This window comes from Armigeres subalbatus, chromosome 2 (genome assembly GCF_024139115.2).
Source record: "Armigeres subalbatus isolate Guangzhou_Male chromosome 2, GZ_Asu_2, whole genome shotgun sequence".
NCBI lineage: Eukaryota > Metazoa > Arthropoda > Insecta > Diptera > Culicidae > Armigeres > Armigeres subalbatus.
This window is the reverse complement of record NC_085140.1, coordinates 369,380,808-369,399,655: the sequence shown is the minus strand read 5'-3', so window position 1 is coordinate 369,399,655 and position 18,848 is coordinate 369,380,808. Positions and strand designations below refer to the sequence as shown.

General features: G+C 42.1%; 1 protein-coding gene across 1 annotated transcript; it reads left to right on the top strand.

The window, feature by feature from the left end:
• The first annotated feature begins 9,183 nt into the window (after positions 1-9,183).
• LOC134213047 (zinc finger protein 260-like) lies at positions 9,184-16,528 on the top strand. The gene is made up of 3 exons (XM_062691565.1): positions 9,184-9,434; positions 15,476-16,152; positions 16,222-16,528. Exons 1-3 carry the CDS (start codon positions 9,336-9,338, stop codon positions 16,493-16,495), a joined length of 1,050 nt encoding a protein of 349 aa, XP_062547549.1. The 5' UTR covers positions 9,184-9,335; the 3' UTR covers positions 16,496-16,528.
• Positions 16,529-18,848: the final 2,320 nt, after the last annotated feature.

Genomic DNA, 18,848 nt, shown 5'->3' with positions numbered 1-18,848 from the left:
ACTCTACATATGTTCCATCGTACACCTTTTTAACGGTTTATTTAACTTTTTGTAGGTGGTCAATCGGCCACCGATGGCGCTTTCATCGATTTTGCTTGCTTTTGATGTTTGCACACTACCGCCATCTGGTTGCCGCTTGGCCACTCACCGGGATTTTAGCATTGGGCGACAAAGTTTTCGTGACGATGATTTTGATTGCATTTTGTTCTAAGTGCGACGTCTGTTTCTCTGTGACCTCACATCAGGGGACTGAAGAGAAGGCTATAATACGCCTACCCCAAGGGGTGGGACGCTGAGCACAATTTAATTTGTGTTCACCACACTTCTTGTAATTCTTGGTGCCACAGTGTGCCATAAATTGTGCCTCACCTTAAGTATGGCACATTGTCATATTAACAGTCAGAAATATCTGGCAACACTAGCGACTGTAAAAATCAAGAGAGGGAAACGCCTGTCATCCACGATACAACACAACTCTTCCCGACAAATTGTTTTCGGTGAACTGCTTGCCGTGATGGGAGAAAAAATCAAAATCATTAAAACAGTCTTGCGACCAAGTTGGCTTAACGATGAGATTTCAAAGTGTCCCAACCCAACCAACAGATATCAGATGCCGGATTGGAACGGAAACAGCGATCATTCTTGTGGTATTTCCTTAAGCTTTGCACGCAATAGAACGCAACGGTAACAATTTGACAGAAAATATGGTGTACCGCTGCTACCCAATAGAAGAAATTACCAAAACTCCCGTTAATTAGCATCGGTATCAGTATTTAATTTATCCCAATGATTTGGCAGATTTGGCAAAAATATAGGCTCAAAAGGACACAGGAACATCCATAAATTACGTGACGCTTGTTGGGAGGAGTGGATTGCCTGAAGTGTGACGATCCATACAAAATTTTCAGTTGATTCATGCAAAAAGTGTCACAGGGGGAGGGGATTGAAAACTGCCATGTTTAGCGTTACGTTATTCCCCAATTGGAGGTATCATTTCGAGCTTCTCCAATACGACAATTGTATGTTATCTATTGTTTGCTGAACAAAAGCACAGCACTTTTGAAAAAAACGATTTTCTTTCAAGAAAATCAGTGATTTGCATGATCGACTGATTTGTGATTTTCGAACAGTCTCCTCAAGCATTGAAACACAAAGGCAAATATCTACACTATCTTTTTACTTCCTTTCCTTTAATTATTTTGTTCCCATGTCCCATATGAATAAATAAACATTGCCCCCGTGTGAATTCACTCTTATTTTAACGCGGTCGAAAGCATGTAAATATTGTCCTCATATCACGTCAGGTGACGTCACGCTACACACGTTTCATAAGTCAAAACCAAAATTTAGCAATGTTGCCAGTATTTTTTATTCTGATCATTCAAATGTCAAAAGTGTGCCACAGTGTGTGCCACGCGGTGCCACACTTATGAGTAAAATCTTTAAAATGTGTGCTTGGAACATTGTGCTTAGCGTCCCACCCCTTGGCCTACCCACCATTCGTTCAATATTGCGTACAATTTTTTTGTTTTAATTTCGTTTGATTCATGATAACAAAACTTCGGAAGTATCGACGAGCTATTTTTCGACATAAAGAAGCCATACAAACACAAAAGGCTCGATGTACCTCAACCAATTGGGTCCTAAAGCCCTACCTCGTTTATGATTGCAAACGATAGTGCATCGGTCAAGAATACATGAACCGTTGTTATAAAAATTCTGGTAAAATTCTAAATCAGTAAAAATAATATTTTTGCGTTTAAGACATTTTAAGGCAAAGTTTGGGCTGTGCAACATTTCAGAACGAATGAACCATCAGCCCAAAACGTCAGCTCCATATATTAACTGTCAAAGGTTGAGTCAAGTGCCCTGTGGTGTTTTGCTAGTGCGTTTGAATCCGTACGTCAAACAAGACCGAAAATGTCGAGGAAGCATTTTTCATCTATTTTTCAATTTCAAATTAAACAATGTTCTTTTCGATTTTTGAGCCGAAAGAAAAACTGACACGTTCAGGATGATTACCTTCATCGTTCCCTGAAAGAAAATCGAATATCTATTCTTTATTTTAGGATTGCAAGTTTTCGTCAGGAGAAGGTTATTACCGATAATTAGCACTAACTCTGCGTTCGAACCAATCACCAAAAATGAGCGCTGAATTCGGGTATACTACCCAGAAACTGGGTATCAAAAACAGAAGTACCAAAAATGCAGTTGGGTAGAGTGCCATTGTATGTACCGCGGATGACAGGCGTTTCACCCTCCTGCCTCACATGGCCTCACACCTCAGAAATTCCCGAGCTGTGCGGCTATAGCCATACATTTTTGCCTTTCTCGTACAACAAAGTTGTACCAGAAGGCTATAAGTTCACTCCAAAAGTGTGTATGTGTGTAGCCCATAAATATTTTTTTTGTTAAACGCGTTTCATATAGAAGGGCTTGACAGATTCGAGTGCAACTGGTTTCATTCGACGGAGCTAATTTCCTAGTTGGACACTATTGTTTTTGTTTTGTAATAAATCCAGCAGTTTGGATTATATTTTTATTTTTTAATCAACAAAAACTCAAATGCACATAGACCAATGCAAGATCTTGATCTAACCTCACTTATTTGACAGTTCACAGAGCTTGTTTACAAGGTGTTAGAAGAAAAATCGATGAGGAGAAAATTAAAATTCATATTTTTAGTTTAAAATTGCTGCGATCCGAATATTTCAATGATATTCTTTGCATTCAGCATGAAATCAATCGCAAAGGACATCTACATGCGAATAAAATGACGAAACAATTTTATCGGAAGCATCGCCAGAGGCTAAGTCCCGGTGAAAAAGCTCTGTGAACTGTCAACCTACGTCATCATGCACTGGTCTATTGAATCATTAATCATTTTAGCCGTGGCGCAAACCACGGTAACCCACGGTAAGTAATTTTTAAGCAACGTACTAGAATTGCACCAAATCTTTTTACCGCCGAAATGTAGGCAATAAGCACTGCATTTACAACATTAATTCGAATTCAACATATTGAATCGAGAAAGGCATCATCACCACCGGTGGATAAATTTGGGTTTCTTTTAAATATTTTTAAAATTTATAACGAAATTCAAAAAAGTGTTTTTTTAGGATTGGCCTAGCATTTTCCCGATTTTAAATGAACATCGGGGTAAATTTTTCAGACCAGTTCACATGTGCAGCACTTTTGAGAATTTTGTTTTCCATTTTTAAAATAGTTAGATGCTGTTATAGATAGTTAAAATAGTTAGAAGGTCAATTGACCTTTCCCGTCAAAAATTGTATCTCGTTTTATTGTCTCAGTCGATTCTTTGGCTTATTGAAGGTCAACTTTTCCAAAAAACCAATATTTTTTAGAATCGAAAACAAAAACCGAAAAAGTTCTGCACGTGTGAATCGGTCTGAAAAATTCACCCGATGCTCGTTTGAAATCGGGCCAATCTTGAAAAAAACAGCACTTTTCCGAATTTTTAAATTTAAAAAATACTTAGAATCGTCAAAAAATATGGGTTCTTTGGGAAAGTTAACCTTAAATAAGACAAAGAATCGATTGATTATTTGACGGGAAAGGCAAATAATTGTCCATATTTGAGCTCTATCAAAATAATAGCGAATCGTTCACCCAAAAAAATCTGCACGTTGTTTCCACCTGAAAAAGTACGTAGATTTTTTCCACCTGAAATTCACGTAACTTTTACCTGATTTTTCGATAGAATTTTCATTCTACGTGAAAATCAGGTAAGTTCTATCTGAGTTTTTGATAGAATTCACCGGACACGTAATTTTCACCTGAATTTTCTGAAGCATTTGCAGCTACGTGTGCACGTAAAATGTACCTGAAAATTCAGGTGGAAACAACGTTTAGATTATTTGGAGTGTTGAAATTTAATTCAAGACAAAATTTTCAAAACGACTTATCTGCTTTTGTAAACAAAGATTCAAACGACGATTTGACGAATCTGATAGCTCTCCCACGCAAACCAACACCATCAACAGGTAGCGGAATCCTTCACCTACCTATTGATGGTGTTGGTTTGCGTGGGAGAGCTATCAGATTCGTCAAATCGTCGTTTGAATCTTTGTTTACAAAAGCAGATAAGTCATTTTCAAAATTTTGTCTTGAATTATTAACTTACCTGATTTCTACTGGTAAATTTAATCCATTAAAAGCACGATACCATTGTAGGGAAGCGCACGAATTAAAATAAATAAATACATTGATATGGAAATGCTAATATCATCTTCCAAACTTGGACGTACATGATCATGATAGCATTAGAGGCGAAAGTATAGAATTGATAGTTCCGTTAGGATACGGCAGGCATGAAGAATGTTTTTATAGAAGTCGATTTGAAAGCGAGCGGAGGGCAATATTTGTGATGGCACATATCGCACGACCTTCCTTCTGCCAAGCTCCCGTATGAAGGGGGAGGGAAGAATATCAGTGTGGAAGCTGATATATCTCCACTGGCTGATATTCTTCCCTCCCCTTCATGCAGGCTTGAAAAATAGAAGGTTTAGTAAGTCACCATCAGCGTGCGATTATAAATTAACACCTCAGCGTGTCGATCAGTGCGCAGCAAGCCATGACTCGGCCTCTTCTGGTCAGACCTCCGTGGCGTGCACACGCACCCACGAAGAGCTGCTGTCACAACAATTCGCTCCAGCCGTTTGGGGCCACACATTTTGGCGATCCTGCCAGGTTATTTGTTGGATCCTGACGCTTATTTCAAAAGGTGAGTTGAATTCAATTTGTTTATGTGCTAATATGTTAAAATATTTAATGATTAAAAAAACACAAGGCAATGGGTTTGTATTGCTACAAAGCGCGTCTGGAGAACGCTGCAAAATGGATTGTGGTTTAGAAAATCACAAAGCGTGTCTGGAAGACCGCTGGAAAATGGATTGTGGTTTGGAAAATCACAAAGCGCGTCTGGAAGACCGCTGGAAAATGGATTGTGGTTTGGAAAATCACAAAGCGCGTCTGGAAGACCGCTGGAAAATGGATTGTGGTTTGGAAAATCACAAAGCGTGTCTGGAAGACCGCTGGAAAATGGATTGTGGTTTGGAAAATCACAAAGCGCGTCTGGAAGACCGCTGGAGAATGGATGGTGGTTTGGAAAATCACAAAGCGTGTCTGGAAGACCGCTGGAAAATGGATTGTGGTTTGGAAAATCACAAAGCGCGTCTGGAAGACCGCAGGAAAATGGATTGTGGTTTGGAAAATCACAAAGCGTGTCTGGAAGACCGCTGGAAAATGGATTGTGGTTTGGAAAATCACAAAGCGCGTCTGGAAGACCGCTGGAAAATGGATTGTGGTTTGGAAAATCACAAAGCGTGTCTGGAAGACCGCTGGAAAATGAATTGTGGTTTGGAAAATTTCAAAGCGCGTCTGGAAGACCGCTGGAAAATGGATTATGGTTTGGAAAATCACAAATTGTGTCTGGAAGACCGTTGGAAAATGGATTGTGGTTTGGAAAATCACAAAGCGCGTCTGGAAGACCGCTGGAAAATTGATTGTAGTTTGGAAAATCACAAAGCGCGGGAGATCGCTGGAAAATGGTTTGTGGTTTGCAATACCACAAGGCGCGTCTAGGAGACTGCCGAGAAAAGGGTTGAAAATCTAGAAAATACCAAGGTGGGTCATGGAAGCATTGATGTTGTTTGAAATATACAACTTGGCGACTTTACTGTACATGAGACTACCAGTTAAGCTAGTTCTAACGAAATCGGAGAGATATGGAGATCTATCGTATGCTACAAAGTTGTTTGTAAAACTTAATATATTATCTCGAAGTTTATTTTGGAGTTTACTGACTTAGTAGTCGTAGCGGACATACCCGTTGGATGAGATATCCAACATTCACGAAGCTCAAAAACGTTGCCAGCATTCACAAAGTCATAAGTTTGGAGTTATTGGCTAATAGTACTGGTTAATATAAGTCTAAAATTTAGGTATATACTTATGCTATCTCATTTAAGTATGATATTTCTGCGAAATTTTAGATAAATATCATATGTATCCTAGCAGAATCGCATATTGCTTGCGACCCTCCCACATTGGCTTTTAGAATTTGGATGAAAATGAGTTTGCGTTAGATTGTACAAATCATAATCAATTGCTACATATCCCACCATTTTATTACTTTGAATGGATTGGAAATTATTTCGAACTGGAAGAAATTCGAACTGATTTAGATAGGATTTGGATTAGATTTTGGTTGGAGTTGGAGTTGATTGGAATCGGATTTGGTTTGGATTTGAATTAGATTTGGATTAGGATTGCATTTGATTGGATTTGGAACGGATTTAGATAGGATTTGGATCAGATTTGGACTAGATTTTGATTGGATTGGATTTGGAATAGATGTGGATCGGATTTGGATTAGATTTTGATTGGATTAGGAGTTCAGTTTTCAAAGGAAATTATCGGTTTCTCAAAGCAATATGTTCATCTTCGTCTCGCGTAAATAACTTAATAACTCAAAGGTGCAGCTCAATCGGGTTGTACGCAAAGATGACGTTGAACCAAGTTGAACTACGTAGCTGTATATAATGTACAGGTTTTCGACTTATCTGTTCGATGAGACCAAAGCAAGCGTTTTCAAGCCCAGAGTGAATCTGTTTTCGTTGTTTATCCTGTGCTCCTGAGATTGAGTGAGCATTGCGATCCCTAGTGATGTGTATTATTTTAAGACCAACATTTGAAAAGGGTGATGAAAATAAAATTTTCAAATAATCGAGGAAGAACAACACACTCAAGCGATCACATATCCAAATTATCAATTGATGAAAACTCGTTAGAGAGTAAGTATTGTTCGATAATTGTACCTAGATTCGAAGCATTGGTAAGTGCTTCTTTTTGAACTTATTTTCCTACATAACACCAAAACACAATGCCAAACATTCGTATGAGAATGATTCAATCCCTGTTCACAACCCTGGCTGATAGAGTACCGCTGCAACCGACGCAAACTGGAACAGAGACTAAGCAAAAAGTCAGTCCTAAAGCTCGGTGCCTCATCACAGAAAAGCCCATCGTAAAAGCTGGGCTGTAAATGGCGTTTTGTGGTCAGGTCATCCTATGGAGGAAGTCAGAGTTGACGCGATGCAACACAACGCGACAAAGAAGTTTGACAGTTTATTGATAACAATTATAATAATTATTATTCCTTCAAGTGAGTTGCGTCGGACTTTGCGTTTACTCTGACAGGAATCAGCAAAAACGAGCCGAAGAAAGTTTACCAGAACTGGCAACAATAGACGTAAGTGAGAAGCTGTCGTCAAACGCCCCCAAGCTTTCGAGAGAAAACGCGCGTGTAACTTGACGTCTATGCTGGCTTGAGGTATCCAGTCAGCCTTACGAACAATGGCGAAGAATCCAGAGATTGCGAGAACGATTCTTGATCCGATTTAGGATGTTTTCGGGTGGGAAACATTCTCGACATAGTGTATCCATTGACTTTGCGAAACAAGATGGCAAAGATGCAAAGGCAGGCATAGAAAGCTTTCAATTAATAGCCAAAGAAATGCTAATAGATTGTTAGGTTGAAAAACAGGCCGAGTTTCAGTTGGAATGTTGTGCTATGGAAGAAGAAGCTTGCGATGCACTTACGAGTTTGACTGATTCGCCGGATCCGATTGCTAAACTGTTAACAAGTTTTCAAAAGTAAATAAACATACATGTAAATATTGTAACACTGGAGTCGGTTTTCACGTGGAGGATATAAGCCGCGTAAATTAAAACAACGTAAAAAACCGCGTAAATCCCAAAATTCAAGTGAAATAAAATCGCATAAAAAGCGATTCGTGTATAAAAAACCGCATAAAAAAACGACTTCAGTGTACATCGGGTATGAAGCGTTGACTCTTCCTTGATCGAATGGTCCAAGAAAATTGAAAATCCATCGGAAACGGCTAAGATATTAACGATCAAAGTCTATCATATTTTCATGACGTTTTTCGAGTTTTTACAATCGTAAAGTGTAGCCCAATATAGAAATGTCAGACGTAGATCCACGTCAAAAAAAAAAAATCATTCGTTCTATGCTAGAGGATTTTTTTTTGTCTTTTTTAATGAGAGAAGAAGGGAAATGTGGGGTTTGAGTAAGTCACCATCAGCGTGCGATTATAAATTAACACCTCAGCGTGTCGATCAGTGCGCAGCAAGCCATGACTCGGCCTCTTCTGGTCAGACCTCCGTGGCGTGCACACGCACCCACGAAGAGCTGCTGTCACAACAATTCGCTCCAGCCGTTTGGGGCCACACAATATTAGCATTTCCATATCATTGTAAATCGTTTAACTTCACGTAGAAGTAACACACACGAAATCATTAATTTAGAAATAAATACATATTATGAATTGAAGTCGTATAAGAAACTCTCAAAATAAGATTGAGATGAGATTATATAAAAATATTAATAATAATAATTTAAAAGAATCGGAACAACGATTATTTATTCCAAAAAGGCAGATACAGGCAAGGATGATGGATGAATACATTTGAATCGCAGTAGGCATAAGGTATTGAGTTGTTGAGTTGAGTTGAGTTGAGAGTTGTCATTTGTTTGCATGCAATCACTTTCAGTGTAGTCAGACAGGCATATTTTTGACAGTTGTCACTTTCTGCGAGCAAAATGCTCGTTGCGAGTGCTGAGGGCACCTTTAAAGCATATTGGATAAAGTGCACGTATGCGTAAGTTGAGTTGAGTTGAGTTGAGAGTTGTCATTTGTTTGCATGCAATCACTTTCAGTGTAGTCAGACAGGCATATTTTTGACAGTTGTCACTTTCTGCGAGCAAAATGCTCGTTGCGAGTGCTGAGGGCACCTTTAAAGCATATTGGATAAAGTGCACGTATGCGTAAGATATCTTCTACCATTCCCGCCTACTGAATGAATATAAACGTCAAATTATGTCGCTCAATTTGATTAATTATGGAATTTACTTATTTTTACATATGAATGCTGTTGAATTGTAGTGGTGCTATTTATCAGATTTGTCCAATCGACGTTTGCATCTTTGTTTAAAAAACAAATCTTTTTAAAAATTTGGTTCAAAATGTCGGAAAATCAGCTTTTTTTAACGTCGCGTAAAAAGGCCTGTTGTTATAAAGATAATCGTCGGTATACCAGTACCGTAGGTTTCGATCTTCGAGTTGGACTCCTATCTATTGACACATTCGTTCTTATTTACCAACAAACTCAACAGTACCGGATGGTTTGTGAAAGAAAATGCAAAGAAATTGTTATCTTTTATCAAACATTATTCCTTAAAAATATGTGCATTTGATAGAAAGTATCATCAATTACAGTATTACTTCAAAATGAGTCATTGTCGGTTATGTTCTGGATTGTGTAACCGTAATAAAAGATTACTGGATCGGAATTTTCGAGAAATGGCCCAGGATGTGTTTTGCTTGCTGGTGAGTATGAGGGTATGCGATATGTGATATGACTGGCTTGATGTAATAATTGATGATTGGTGGTTTATAAAAACGATAGCCTGCTAGTATAAGACTTTTGATCTGGTCATGGAAGGTATGAAATACTTTGTAAAAATAATATGGGTATTATTAGAGACCTTGATAAGAGAAACGCGGATAGAAATTGTAACTTTCCCAACACTGCAGCCAATCTTCTTCATTAAAGAACTACACATGAAAAGGAAGAAATGATTTACCCAGGTAAAATTTTTCATACTGCTACACGGTTAGAAAAAAGTACCTAATTTTAGGTACTTTTTTTCTCTTGCATCTCCCTCCCTCTTCCCTTTGTTGTCATAAAAAGAAGAGCAAAACCACTCAACAAGGGCATTAAAGTGTGGGAACCCAACGTTGAGTAATCTCATGTTTACAAAAGTTGAGTGAAATTCACCTAACTTTTGGTTAGTTTCTATTTAAAATTAAATATATTTTACTTAATATTAAGTGAATTTTACTTAATTTCGAGAAAAAATTACTTAATTTTGGGTTCCCACACTGAACCCCCGATTTGAATTAAAAGTACCTAATATTAGGTACTTTTTTTCTAACCGTGTATGCAATGTGTTCACATCATATGACAATAGAATCCAATAAACAAAGCAATTGGATTTCATAATCTCTCATTGATTTGCATGTATTATTGATAACAAATGTAAAATGCTTTCAAAGTTTGTTCATTCTTGAATGGTATTAAGTTTAATTTAGCCGTTTTTAGTATTTGATCCGATTTTTTAGCTGCCTGACAGGTCTCTGGCTCGATTGGCTGCTGTATTTCGATGGTTCGATTGGCGGCACAGGCACAGGCCAATCCGCGTTTCTCTTATCAAGGCCTCTAAGTATTATTTGGGCTTATTCTACGAGTTGAGTGATGTGAGATTGCTCGAATGACGTGAAATGGGTCGTATAGCCCCATTTGAATAACATGGTCACCTCACGTGAGAATTGCTAAAATCGATTAACCTCACGTCACTCGACTCGTAGAATAAGCCTAATTATCAATCGGGGCTACCCCAAATGGCATAATGCCATTTGGCATAAGTCCGTTTGGTATAATGTCATTTGGCATAAAGACCATTTGGCATAAGGAAAGATTATTATTATTATTATCTTTATTAAAGAGGTTTTCTGCCCTGGGCCGGTTCATCTCGTATAAACAAAGAAAAAAAGTTAATGATTTTAGGGCCATTTGGCATAACAATTAAAAGATTTTTAAAAACTAGGCAAAAGCTAATTCCGGGTAAATTTCAATTTACATGGTTTAAATGAAGAAATAATGTGCTAATTTGCCTTATTTCTGAAAAATGTGATTTTTAAAAGTTATTTTTTTTTCAAATGCGTACTTAGAATGGAGGAATGATTAGACTCATTCGAATTCTTCCAATCAAATGCATGCATGCTTTCTCGTTATAAGTTATCGTCATCTACTCTTTCGCCTTTTTTCGGGAAAATGCGTACTTTTAAAGAAGAAGTCATCTACTCTTTTGCATTATCCCTGGCAAACGCATACTTTTAAAGAAAGAGTCATCTACTCATCTACTCTTTTGCCTGCATGTACCAAGACAGGCCAGTGATCACCACGTCACTATCCAAGCCGTTCCTGGGTAGACGTTAGGCAGAATAACAGAGATTTCAACAATGCTTGTTCTCTCATATGGCCCTCTGCTAATCTTCAGTTTCTATTCATTTCACACTTGCCGCTCACTTGCGGTGTCAATCGAATCTGTATCTTCATTACTTTCATCTACTCCCTTTCGCTTTGAGTATAGTATAATAATTTATTGAGTATAGTATAATTAGGCCGTTACAAATATTTAATTAACTTTTTGTCCTACTGGTCGCCGAAAGGGGGATAATAAAAAATAAATATTAAAATGAAAAAAATCAAAAAACTCCTCGGATTTGTTAAAGAACTTTTTGAAAATCCTCAAAATTATCCGAATTTTATTTTATTGCCCCCTCAAAATATTACTTTTTGGCAAAAAAAATATCCGAGGGGGGGGGGAGACAAAATAGATTTTAAATATTTGTATCGGCCTTATTATCACCGAAAAAAGCCAATAAATTAATTTCGATAAAGTCACGCGGTGATCAAAGCTTTCCTAATTATAAATATTATTATAAAGAATAACTTGATAAGAAAATCATATTGAGCTTTTAGTGGAATGTCTACTGGTAAAGACGAGTTCGAACAATTTCATTTAATTCCACCACTTGTAGTGAAATTAAATGGAATTGTACGAACTCGTCTTATGACAAGACTTGATGCCAATTATAGGGGGCAGCAGGGACTATGTCCAAGGGCTTGACGATCCCTCCCCAGGCCATCTGCGAGTTGTGGGGCTTGCCTAGGATGTGGTGGGGTTTGACAGTGGGCCCTGTTAAACCTCTATAAAAAGCTGCATGTATCCGCAAGTAGGCTCCACCAAAGCGACCGTGTGCCGCTCAAAGCGCACAAGCCCAAGTCCTGGTGTTAGGTGGGACGCTAAACAGCCCTGACACGACGGCCCTCCGACGAGACAGGAGGTTTGCGCAGGCCCAATAAGCCGCCTAGAAAACCAATCATTACGAACAATATAAGAGATAATGCGACTCGATATAATCGGCAAAGACCTGGGCGACGAATACAGGATCACGATTGGAAGCTTGGAACATGGAATTGCAAGTCGCTAGGGCTTCGCAGGTTGCGACAGGATGATCTACGATGAATTACATCCTCGCAACTTCGACGTCGTGGCGCTGCAGGAGATTTGCTGGACAGGACAGAAAGTGTGGAAAAGCGGGCATCGAGCGGCTACCTTCTACCAAAGCTGTGGCACCACCAACGAGCTGGGAACCGGCTTCATAGTGCTGGGTAAGATGCGCCAACGCGTGATTGGGTGGCAGCCAATCAACGCAAGGATGTGCAAGCTGAGGATTAAAGGCCGTTTCTTCAACTATAGCATCATCAACGTGCACTGCCCACACGAAGGGAGACCCGACGACGAGAAAGAAGCGTTCTACGCACAGCTGGAGCAGACATACGATGGATGCCCACTGCGGGACGTTAAAATCGTCATCGGTGACATGAACGCACAGGTAGGAAGGGAGGAAATGTATAGACCGGTCATCGGACCGGATAGTCTGCACACCGTATCGAATGACAACGGCCAACGATGCATAAACTTCGCAGCCTCCCGCGGAATGGTAGTCCGAAGCACCTTCTTTCCCCGCAAAAATATCCGTGGGGCCACATGGAGATCACCTAACCAAGAAACGGAAAACCAAATCGACCACGTTCTAATCGACGGTAAATTCTTCTCCGACATCACGAACGTCCGCACTTACCGCAGTGCGAATATTGAATCCGACCACTACCTCGTTGCAGTATGCCTGCGCTCAAAACTCTCGACGGTGTACAACACGCGTCGAAGTCGGACGCCGCGGCTTAACATTGGGCGGCTACAAGATGGTAGACTAGCCCAAGAATACGCGCAGCAGCTGGAAGTGGCACTTCCAACGGAAGAGCAGCTAGGCGCAGCATCTCTTGAAGATGGCTGGAGAGATATTCGATCCGCCATTGGTAGCACCGCAACCGCTGCACTTGGCACGGTGCCCTCGGATCAGAGAAACGACTGGTATGACGGCGAATGTGAGCAGTTAGTGGAAGAGAAGAATACAGCATGGGCGAGATTGCTGCAACACCGCACGAGGGCGAACGAGGTACGATATAAACAGGCGCGGAACAGACAAAACTCGATTTTCCGGAGGAAAAAGCGCCAGCAGGAAGATCGAGACCGTGAAGAAACGGAGCAACTGCACCGCGCTAATAACACACGAAAGTTCTATGAGAAGTTAAACCGTTCACGTAAGGGCCACGTGCCACAGCCCGATATGTGTAAGGACATAAACGGGAACCTTCTTACGAACGAGCGTGAGGTGATCCAAAGGTGGCGGCAGCACTACGAAGAACACCTGAATGGCGATGTGGCAGACGAAGATGGTGGTATGGTGATGAACCTGGGAGAACGCGCGCAGGACATAATTCTACCGGCTCCGGATCTCCAGGAAATCCAGGAGGAGATTGGCCGGCTCAAGAACAACAAAGCCCCTGGGGTTGACCAACTACCAGGAGAGCTATTTAAACACGGTGATGAGGCACTGGCTAGAGCGCTGCACTGGGTCATTACCAAGATTTGGGAGGAGGAAGTTTTGCCGCAGGAGTGGATGGAAGGTGTCGTGTGTCCCATCTACAAAAAGGGCGATAAGCTGGATTGTAGCAACTACCGCGCAATCACATTGCTGAACGCCGCCTACAAGGTACTCTCCCAAATTTTATGCCGTCGACTAGCACCAACTGCAAGGGAGTTCGTGGGGCAGTACCAGGCGGGTTTTATGGGCGAACGCTCCACCACGGACCAGGTGTTTGCCATTCGCCAAGTACTGCAGAAATGCCGCGAATACAACGTGCCCACACATCATCTATTCATCGACTTCAAAGCCGCATATGATACAATCGATCGGGACCAGCTATGGCAGCTAATGCACGAACACGGTTTTCCGGATAAACTGACACGGTTGATCAAAGCGACGATGGATCGGGTGATGTGCATAGTTCGAGTTTCAGGGGCATTCTCGAGTCCCTTCGAAACCCGCAGAGGGTTACGGCAAGGTGATGGTCTTTCGTGTTTGCTATTCAACATCGCTTTGGAAGGGGTAATACGAAGAGCAGGGATTAACACGAGTGGTACAATTTTCAATAAGTCCGTCCAGCTATTTGGTTTCGCCGACGACATAGATATTATGGCACGTAACTTTGAGAAGATGGAGGAAGCCTACATCAGACTGAAGAGGGAAGCTAAGCGGATCGGACTAGTCATCAACACGTCGAAGACGAAGTACATGATAGGCAGAGGTTCAAGAGAAGACAATGTGAGCCACCCACCGCGAGTTTGCATCGGTGGTGACGAAATCGAAGTGGTAGAAGAATTTGTGTACTTGGGCTCACTGGTGACTGCCGAAAATGACACCAGCAGAGAAATTCGGAGACGCATAGTGGCTGGAGATCGTACGTACTTTGGACTCCGCAAGACGCTCCGATCGAATAGAGTTCGCCGCCGTACCAAACTGACAATCTACAAAACGCTAATTAGACCGGTAGTCCTCTACGGACACGAGACCTGGACGATGCTCGTGGAGGACCAACGCGCACTTGGAGTTTTCGAAAGGAAAGTGCTGCGTACCATCTATGGTGGGGTGCAGATGGCGGACGGTACGTGGAGGAGGCGAATGAACCACGAATTGCATCAGCTGTTGGGAGAACCCTCCATCGTTCACACCGCGAAAATCGGACGACTGCGATGGGCCGGGCACGTAGCCAGAATGTCGGACAGTAACCCGGTGAAAATGGTTCTCGACAACGATTCGACGGGCACAAGAAGGCGAGGTGCGCAGCGGGCAAGGTGGATCGATCAGGTGGAAGATGACTTGCGGACCCTCCGTAGACTGCGTGGTTGGCGACGTGTAGCCATGGACCGAGCCGAATGGAGAAGACTCTTATATACCGCACAGGCCACTTCGGCCTTAGTCTGAATAAATAAATAAATAATGATGCCAATTTACATATATTCAATTTGTTTTCTCATATTTATATTTCATATTTAACACCATTATTATTATGATAAATGGCGCAATCTGAATAGGCTATAAGGTAGATTTTTACAATCCGTAATAATTCGGCACCAACATTTCAAAAAGGGTGAAACTGTTACAAGAGCAGTTCTCCCGCCGCTGGTGGGCTAATTGGTGTCTACCAACGCAATCCAGCACCATTAAATAAGAGAAAGGAATTCGCTGCTTCCATCAGTGGTGTTGAATTCCGTCGGTGGGCTCAAATGGGCCCACAAGCGACGTGAGGAACACTTGTTTACACAAGCAGTATCCTTCTTTTGACAGCAATGTTGGAGCTGAATTTTTTAAACATTCATTTTCAATGATTCTTCCAGATTGATGTATCCGATCGAGATAATTCCGTTGCGGCTTGTGACTCATGTCAGAGAAAAGTTTATAATTTTTACAACTTCAAACATAGATGCCGACAGCGAGAGCAGGATCGAAATTCCATCAAAAAGCGTCCTATTAGTATCGGATTTTCGGTTTTGAAGAAAGTACCACCACCAAAAGATAATGCAGAACGTTGTATCGGAGGTGCTGCGAAGCGTCCAAATTCCAACACAAACCCAGATGATTCCGATGATGATGGAATGGCTCCATTAGAGTTCGACGATAACCCCAGAAAAAAGCGCCCACCACCGAAACGGCTTCTGGTTCGATTCACCAAAGAGCAGTTGGCGAGCAGATCAAAGAAAGAGCTTTACGAAGAACGGCGCAACTTAATCTGCGAACAATGTGGCAAGTGTGTGCCAGATGTTAGAATGGAAAGTCACATGAATAACCATTTAGGGGTAAAGCCGTATATCTGCGAGGAGCCAGATTGTGGTATGGCCTTCCGATGTGCCAACGATCGCAAAATTCACCGAAAACGCAATCATGCTAACGAACAGTATCCCTGCGAAATTTGTGGCAAAATTTTAGGGAGTACTTTATCACTGAAGTCACACTCCTACTCGCATCGGGAGAAAGAATTTAAGTGCGAAATTTGCGGATTGATGATGTTGACGAAGTACGTAGTTTAAAATTTATCCAAATTTATAGGTATATGTATAACCATTTTTTTGGTTACCATTTTCAGGAACCGAAAGGATATTCATATGCGGGTGCATACACAAAAGCGAGATTACAAATGCCCTCACTGTCCGAAGTCGTTCTATGTGAATACGGTCTTGACATTACACCTGCGGAGTCATTCTGGAGAGAAGCCATATGTGTGCCACATATGCCATTTTGCAAATTCACATAGAATTTTATACGTGAAACATATGAAAAAAGTCCATCCAGGGGAGGAAATCTATAAGCTATGTGATATGCCGAAAATTACGAAAAAGGACAAAACTGTAACTAGTTAAATATTAATAGTTCTACTATATGGTTCTCTACTACGTTAATGTGTAAATCTTATTTGTATGATCCGAAACTCTTGATTTGCATTGACTGAGGAAGAACGTTTGACCACTTTATGCATCTGCAATTCGAGTAAGTACATGAACATGATGACCGTACTATTCCGTTTCTTTCCAACCTCATTGTGCATAGTTTGAGAGCTAGAGCTAGAGGGCTAGAGTTTTCAATGGTTAGGAAGCATAAAATCATGACTATCCGATAACATTACCCAAGCAACCAGAAGTTCGGATAAGAAGGGCTATTTTGGCTTAATCAGCTCTCATTTTAAGTAATTTTTTGTATGTAACGGAACTTTAAGTGAACTTTAAAGTTCCGTTAAGGATGCTTGGAACTTGATGTGAACCATAGTGAACCAATTAGTTCGGTTAAGAGTAAATTTAAGTAAAATCTGAACTTCTGGTTGCTTGGGTAGGCATTCCATTAACCAAGACGAACTTCTGCCATAAGAACTGAACACCCAAATTACCTAAATAAAAAATCTACTTGCAGTGGGCGGGTGAATACATAATCATTTCCTTACCATTCCCGATAGCACACCAGCACACGGTTATTAATAATGTACAGTCGGGCAGCAGGGACTATGTCTAAGGGCTTTACGACCCCTCCCCACTGCGAGTTAGGGGACCTGCCTAGGATGTGGTGGGGTTTGACAGTGGGCTCTGTTAAACTTCTACAAAAAGCTGCATGTATCCGTAAGCAGGTCCTATCAAAGCGACCGTGCGCCGCTCAAAGCACACTAGCCCAACCCAGTGGCATCGACAACGGCAACGTCAACGGACACGAGCGGAAATCGAGATATACAACGAATCTAGGGCTGACAGTTGTGTCATTCCACTCCTTGAGTAAAGCCGGGTGACACCGTCTTGAAATGGCGGGTGGGCTAATGCCACAGCTGCCTTCCGTCCCGTAAAACCGTGGCAGGCCTTGGGGCACGCCGTCCCAATCCAGCCGTCTGGCTTAACCAACCAGATGGGAGTAGGACCAGTTGATTCCTTCCTGGCTTACGCCGATCCGGCTCTGAACACCGAGGTGTCAACCCCCGCATGGCCTCACTGCATCTGCAAAGATAACCATGGGATCAAGAAGGCGACTATTCCAGTTGGGTTCGAGGGCAGCCCTAAGGGGGACCCAACAAACATGAATAAAGCTAAATTAAACAAACAAGCATCGGAAGTGAACCCCTTCGCAAGGAGAGGTTTGGAGAGATCTCCACCCAACGCATCGGGTGCGAGAGAAATGGAGACGAAGGACAAGAGTAGCGAAGTAGTCGTCGTGGAGAGCGATAACGATACGCCAATAGTCGATAAGCAGCAGCACAATACAGTGGAGATAGGGTCGAGTGGCATCCTGCCGAGCTTGACCGTCGTCATGGTGCAACTCGATGACATTATCGACTTCACCAATGAACGGGGCAATATGTCGAGGGAGCTGAAGCTGAAATTGCTTAAGCTTCGCAATTTGGTTCTTGCTGCCAAGCAAGAACAGGAAGTGCTTGCGGCCAGGCTGGAAGGCTGTGGTAAAGCGGAGAAGAGTGCACAGACTGCTCCCTTCTCCTTCCATAGTACCACAACCATGGCACAGGAGGCGTTAGATTTTGCCCTCAGAGACAGAGCGGTAGAGAGGAGAACGGATAAGCGAGCCAGGGACTCGCCTGGCATTAAGCGCTTTAAACAGAACGCAAAAAGGCGTCGGGAGAGCGCAAATCAGAAGAGCGGGCCCACGGAAGTTGCAAACATGGGAGAACGGCGTAAGAAGAAAGCGAGGACGAAACGAGCCAGTCGGCCACCGGAGGAGGGAAGCCAACCCGACCAAGACAACCTGCGGTCGGACGGTCCCTGGCAAACGGTAGTAAATAAACCGAAGGTGAAAGCGGCAATCACGCGCCCGGCGAGAGCTAGACAGAAGGGTGAAGCACTTCTCATTAAAACAGAGAAAGAGCGCTACGCCGACGTGCTCAAGGCGATGCGCAGCGCCGAGAAACTGGCGGACCTTGGTAAAGAGGTTTGTAGCATAAGGCGGACGAGAGCGGGCGAGATGATCCTTGTCTTAAGGAAGGGCTCACAGGCGAACGGTACCTCATATGGAGCGCTAGCCCAGGAAGTCCTAGGCGAGAGCGTAGAAGTGAGGGCTCTACACGACGAAGTGACTCTCCAATGCAAGCAGCTGGACGAGGTCACGACATCGGAAGAGATCGCCTCGGCCATCAAGGACCAAGGTGGAGTGGTGGTAGCAAATGCGTCCATCCGTCTGCGAAGAGGACCGCAGGGGACGCAGATTGCCACGGTGAAGTTACCGGCC